This window comes from Bison bison, unplaced genomic scaffold (assembly GCF_000754665.1).
Source record: "Bison bison bison isolate TAMUID 2011002044 unplaced genomic scaffold, Bison_UMD1.0 scf7180017864462, whole genome shotgun sequence".
Classification (NCBI taxonomy): domain Eukaryota; kingdom Metazoa; phylum Chordata; class Mammalia; order Artiodactyla; family Bovidae; genus Bison; species Bison bison.
The window spans coordinates 915,313-921,973 of NW_011495024.1; the positions used below are offsets into that span (position 1 = coordinate 915,313).

General features: G+C 38.7%; 1 protein-coding gene across 1 annotated transcript in view; it reads right to left on the minus strand.

Annotated features, from left to right (window-relative positions):
- TARBP1 (TAR (HIV-1) RNA binding protein 1) overlaps positions 1 to 6,661 on the minus strand; it is a gene marked incomplete at its 5' end in the record, with an annotated part of 69,911 nt that overhangs the window by 46,963 nt on the left and 16,287 nt on the right. Inside the window, 2 exons of the mRNA XM_010860131.1 lie at positions 4,011 to 4,152; positions 5,356 to 5,445. Coding sequence (XP_010858433.1) covers positions 4,011 to 4,152; positions 5,356 to 5,445 — 232 coding nt within the window. The remainder of the gene's footprint in view (positions 1 to 4,010; positions 4,153 to 5,355; positions 5,446 to 6,661) is intronic.

The window sequence follows — 6,661 nt, forward strand, 5'->3', positions numbered from 1 at the left end:
AGCAGAGACATTACTTTGCCAACAAAGGTTCATCTAGTCAAGGCTATGGTTTTTCCAGTGGTCACGTACAGATGTGAGAGTTGGACTACAAAGAAAGCTGAGCACCTAAGAATTGATGCTTTTGAACTGTGGTGTTGGAGAAGACTCTTGATTGTCCCTTGGACTGCGAGGAGATCCAACCAGTCCATCCTAAAGGAGATCAGTCCTGGGTGTTTATGGGAAGGACTGATGTTGAGGCTGAAACTCCAATACTGTGGCCACCTGATGCGAAGAGCTGACTCATTTGTAAAGACCCTGATGCTGTGAAAGACTGAGGGCAGGAGAAGGGGACGACAGAGGATGAGATGGTTGGATGGCATCACTGACTTGATGGACATGGGTTTGGGTGGACTCCGGGAGTTGGCAGTAGACAGGGAGGCCTGGCGTGCTGCAGTTCATGGGGTCTCAAAGAGACGGACACGACTGAGCAACTGAACTGAACTGAACTGAAGAAATGTGTATTTTTAGATAATCTAAATGTTGGTGCTTTCCAAAATAATTCAGTAGGTTAAATTTATGTGCTTTTTATAAGAGTGAAGTATTGAAACCTGCTCTCTATCATTCTATCATAAGAATGATAAACCCTTTTTACTCACGTTAAGTGCTTTATATCCCACATTTACATATAAAAACTCATCGTTAACAAAGACTAAACTGAAATACCAATACGCTATTCAGTTCCTTACATTTTCTAGCAATCATATAGTGAGATACCTTTTGAGGCCCTTCTAGGAGATGGGAGTGGGGCAGGGGTGCTATTTGAGAATGTTTCCAATCACAGTGGCACTTTTTGAAGTCCTAAACAACTTTTCACTTTGGATAAGTGAAAGGGAAGGTTATAAATCAGACGTTTAATGGATTTTTAAAGATTCCTGATTTTAAGGAGAGTCACAGGACTAGGTCAGTAACAACAGAGTGCCTGACTACCCCAGTGGAGGACACTCTAGCAGAGATTTTTGCTGTAGGGCTGCTTCCTGAGTCCTCTACTGCCATACTAAGAGAAATCCAGGCTACAGAACAATGGGTGTCAAACCTCAGCATGTGGTTTAGAATTATCCCTGAGGGCCTCTTAAAACACAGAGGGTAAACCCCACACCCAGAGTTGTTTCAGCAGGTGTGGGATAGAGTTTGAGAATCCGCAGTTCTAAACAGTTTCCAGGTGATGTTGATATTGCTGGTCTGGAAATCATGCTCTGAGAACCACTGGCAAAGAATTCTTTACACCTTCTCCCCCTTCTCTCACTGAGGCTGGAAAAGTATAGGCAAGAATGGTTTTAAAGAAACGAAAGGTCACTGGCTATCTTTAGTCATCTTAATGCCAAGTTAACCCTGAATTATCAGTCAAATTTTGCTACTACGAATTCTAAAAACTGACTGTAATTCTAGAAAATGCAAACTAGTGTCAGAAAGCGTGTCCAGGTGGTCTGCGGATGCAGAGGAACAGGCAGGAGCAGGAGCCACAGATGACAAAGAGGCACGAAGACACTGGGGAGTGACGGCTAGGTTCATTATCTTGCTATGCTAATGGTTCATACGCAATACACAGAGGTCAAACCCATCACACTGTATAAAGTTTAAATATGTGCAATTTAATGTATGTCAGTTATATGTCAATAAAGCTGTTTCTAAAATTGTTGTTCAGCTGTAGTATATACTACTTTGGGATTTTTCCTCAGGTATCTTGGTTACATTTTAAGTAGGCACCCTTTCTGATGAACTGTGTAAGTATAAATTTCTTCAATATATTTCACTCTTTGGTTAATTTCAACAATTCCAAGCTCTGACCCACTGTTACTGCTGTTTGCAAACTGTCTCACTTTCTCTGATTCAGAAACCCTGCTCTGAAAGTGCTCCCACATTTTTGCTTGTTGATGATGCTGGTTTTGTGTGGTTTTGGTTGTTGCTGCATTTTTTGTACACATCATATATATGATATGGTACATATATAGCTACCGAATATATATCCATCCTCTCTTAACCACCTCTTAACCATTCCAACCTGGACAGACACTGGTGGAGGTCTATCTACTTTCAAGCTCCCTGGATGTAAGTGCATCCAAGCCTTGCAGGATACTCCTCCCTTTCCACCTTAATTTCTGTTCACCTCATCCAGCGACCTCTCCTGATCCCCCACAGGTCTACAAGTTCTGATCAGGAGCCCCGACCCTGGGGCCCCATCCTAGTGCTTATGGCTTTCAAGGCATCGTGTTAAAATTAGCTGTTTACTTATCAATTCCCTTGTTGGCCTATGTTCTCTGAGGGTAGAGGACATATCTTTTATCTCTGTAACTCCAGTGTCTGGCACTTCGAAAACACTTGACATACAGTTGCTGAATAATCAGTGTAAAATCTGTCTGTACCGATCATATGAAACCCAAAGAAAAAACTACTTTAGGTGTAGAATTTGATTAAAAAATGTTTGAGCTGATTTTTTTTTATAAAAACAATCTGAGTGTTATATGTATTTTATGCTCAAAAATTCAAGCTAAATCATGTTTGCTTTGGAATTTATTGCCTTCTTCTGAAAACTGCCCAGTAATTGTCCATCAAACTAAAATTTTATAAAGGCACTTAGCCAAGGGCATTAAGAGTCAAACAAAATATTACACATACACACACACGCCTCCTTTGCACTTGAGATCAGTTTTTTAAAAACTTACATTAAACAGTTTAAGTCCCAGAAATGTTAAGGAAGAAACTCTAAAAATCTTATTTTATCCAATTTTGAATGACTTAATCAGACCTGATGCTGTTATAGACTGAGTTTTAAGACAAGTTATATAGATATTTCAGGGAGTTTAATCTATGCTCCCTCCAATAGGGACTAAAATTTATTTACTTTTATAGGCCTAACACGGAGAAGGCAATGGCACCCCACTCCAGTACTCTTGCCTGGAAAATCCCATGGACGGAGGAGCCTGGTAGGCTGCAGTCCATGGGGTCACTAAGAGTCGGACACGACTGAGCAACTTCACTTTCACTTTTCACTTTCATGCATTGGAGAAGGAAATGGCAACCCACTCCAGTATTCTTGCCTGGAGAATCCCAGGGACTGGGGAGCCTGGTGGGCTGCCATCTGTGGGGTCGCACAGAGTCGGACACGACTGAAGCGACTTAGCAGCAGCATAGGCCTAACAACAGAACCTTCCAAGAAACAGTAAATTTACTAGACAAGAGAGACAATAAAACACAAAAGCAAAATGTTCCAAAAAGGACAAACAGATAAACTCATGTATTTTGGAAGGATAATTATCTGATCATTTAAGACCTATTCCATAATCAGATTAGAGAAGTCAGGAGATAAAAATGACTTGGTCTGAGACAAAGCCAGCAAATTGAAGACACGTTAAATTCAAAGACGCAATTTACCCAAATTATCACTAATGACTTTAATGATGAGGAAGCGTTAGAAATGTAGAAAGAATCCTAATGAATGAATCTACTCATAGTTCTTCCCTCACTCAGTGCATTTGATGTTCTCCTAAGTATCTGGTAAAAAAAGAAACTAACAAAACCATTCTTTCAAATACAATTTTTCTCTAAAACTACTTTTCATAATCAGCTGACACTAAATGTAACGCTTGGAAAACAAACAAAAGATAAACAGATTTATCTACAAATATTTCCACTACAGAGGCTCCAAACACAGATCTGCAAAATCTAGCTGACAAAGATTCAGTAACTGTAGAATAAATTAATACATGTATTTGTGTTCAATTCCTTCTCAGACAACTTACTAGTTTCTCAAAACATTTAAGATGGTTTAAAATCTCAAGTTCTAGAACAGATAAAGTGCAAGTTAGGAAACAGTATTTTTACATAAAGTTTATTCACATTACTTGGCTGAAATACAAGTTTGACATCCATAAATCAGCATATATTTGGCATATATTTTCAATTTGAAAAACCAATAGAAAGTTCTTAGAAAATGTTTTGGTTACATCAGTCCATAAAAATGATCTCAGACTTACCTTCCCAGGCAGATGACCTAATATACTCTTGCACTAGGTTCCTGACATAAGCATTTAAAGAAGAAGTCTCATGAAGTCCAGTGGAGCTACAACTTGAGGATTGCTTGAAATAGCTTTCGTTAATACGCAACCAATCACAAAGCTGAAAAAGAAAACAGTTAGCACTTATTTTGAAAGTCTAACTGAACAAAGGGCTTCTAATTTCCCTAATTAATTTTCTTTCTTCCACAATAAACTGAATTTAGATAACTGAACACAACAAAGGAACAGAATGTTTATTGTCATGATTGAGCTTCACACACAGTTCATACAGAAAAAATGTTCGTATGTATGTATGTATGTGAGTATATTCACATACGTGTGTGACTGTTTTCTAAACTCCTCAAAGAACTTATAAACTTCATTAACAGGCAAGAATTTTTAAAGCATCTAATATAAAATGTACATTTTGATAAGGTGCTGTAAAGAACATCTCTATGAATAACAACACATTATGTAAAACAAATTACAACCTTAAAATGCACTTCGTCTTCATATACTAAAACAAGGATTTATTTTTGAGAGAATGTAGAATTTGAAATATAAGTTATAAGGGAAGCTCCTACCCTCCTTGCAAGTTTATTTTCTATCATATGTGCATTTTAAAATATAGTTGACCCATGAACAACATGAGTTTACACTGCAGGTCCACTTACACGTGCATTTTTTTCAATAGTAAATACTACGGCATTTCATGATCCATGGTTGTATGGGTCCTGACATGGAGGAATCATGGATATGGAAGGCAGTTTCTTAAAAAAACTAAACATATGCTTCTTACACAATCTAGAAACCGTGTTCCTTGAAACCAACGCAAATGAGTTAAGAAGTCATGGTCACACAAAAATCGGTATGCAAATGTTTATACCAACTTTACTCATAATCGCCACGACTTTTCTCCATCCACTGCAACACACTTAGGGTTTCATGACGCATGAGATGCAAGAAGTCAGAAGAATTACAGATCACCGAAATGTCAGGGTCGGGAACCCGAGTAGATATTTGTGTCACTGTTCTCGAGTCTAACGTCATCAGTACTCCCATCAGGACTTTCAGTACTCGTATCTGGAATCGAGATCTGCCCAGTAACACTATCTTCTCTAGAATAGCTCCATCTCTATTTCACTTTCTGTCTCCCACTTCTCCACAGGAATTCTAACAGCATTATTGGGTAGGTCCACTCAAAGCAAATAAACTTTTTTTAAAAACCTCTGTTGACAGATAACAAGAAAGGCCAGTAGTGAATTCAACCAGAAACCATTTTTCACAAAGTCTTCAAAGACCTTATCATTATTTTCAGTCTCACCTCCATCCACAGTGAAGTTCCTCGTCCTAATGACTCCTCTTGTCTCACTGACATGAGAAAAGTTGAGATGTCAGAGAGTGACACTTTCTCCTGCGGGCAGGGCAGTTTTAAAAAATTACTCATTGAAAAATGTTTAACTGAATGAACATCACTGTAAAACAAATCTAGCATATTATTTAAAGTAGAATACTATTAGTTAAATCAAGAGCTATATTTTTAAAAAGGAAATATTCAACTTTCAAAATGAAGAGTTTGATTATAAACAGCTAACCGTTATATAAAATGAAAGATTACTTTATAAATCTATTTTCCTTAAAATCGAGATTAGTATCTCTGAGATAAAGTGGTATAATCTAAAAGCAAAAACCAGAAACATCCTATAAGAATTACTTATTATTTACATCAAAAGTGAATCTTTGTTTTTCAAACCCACAAAAACTACCCTCAGCCTTCAGAAAACCACCCAAATCTTTTTATTCCCTTAAGGTCACACATCTCCAATTAAGACACCCTGCTCTAAGTCTAGGAGAAGGCAATGGCACCCCACTCCAGTACTCTTGCCTGGAAAATCCTATGGATGGAGGAGCCTGGTAGGCTGCAGTCCATGGGGTCGCTAAGAGTCAGATACGACTGAGCGACTTCACTTTGACTTTTCACTTTTTTGCATTGGAGAAGTAAACGGCAACCCACTCCAGTATTCTTGCCTGGAGAATCCCAGGGATGGGGGAGTCTGGTGGGCTGCCGTCTATGGGGTCGCACAGAGTTGGACACGACTGAAGCAACTTAGCAGCAGCAGCAGCAGCTCTAAATCTGGGGTTGGCAAAGTCACTCACAGCCTGTTTTGTGAGTAAAGTTTTACTAGAACATAGCCATGCCCCCTTATTTGTAAATGGTCTATGGTTGCTTTTGAGTAGCTGTAATAGAGATCAAACTGCCAATATCTGCTGGATCATCAAAAATGCAAGACAGTTCCAGAAAAACATCTATTTCTGCTTTATTGACTACACCAAAGCCTTTGACTGTGTGGATCACAATAAACTGTGGAAAATTCTGAAAGAGATGGGAATACCAGACCACTTGACCTGCCTCTTGAGAAACCTGTATGCAGGTCAGGAAGCAACAGTTAGAACTGGACATGGAACAACAGACTGCTTCCAAATAGGAAAAGGAGTACATCAAACCTGTATATTGTCACCCTGCTTATTTAACTTATATGTAGAGTACATCATGAGAAATGCTGGGCTGGAGGAAGCACAAGCTGGAATCAAGATTGTCGGGAGAAATATCAATAACCTCAGATCACATG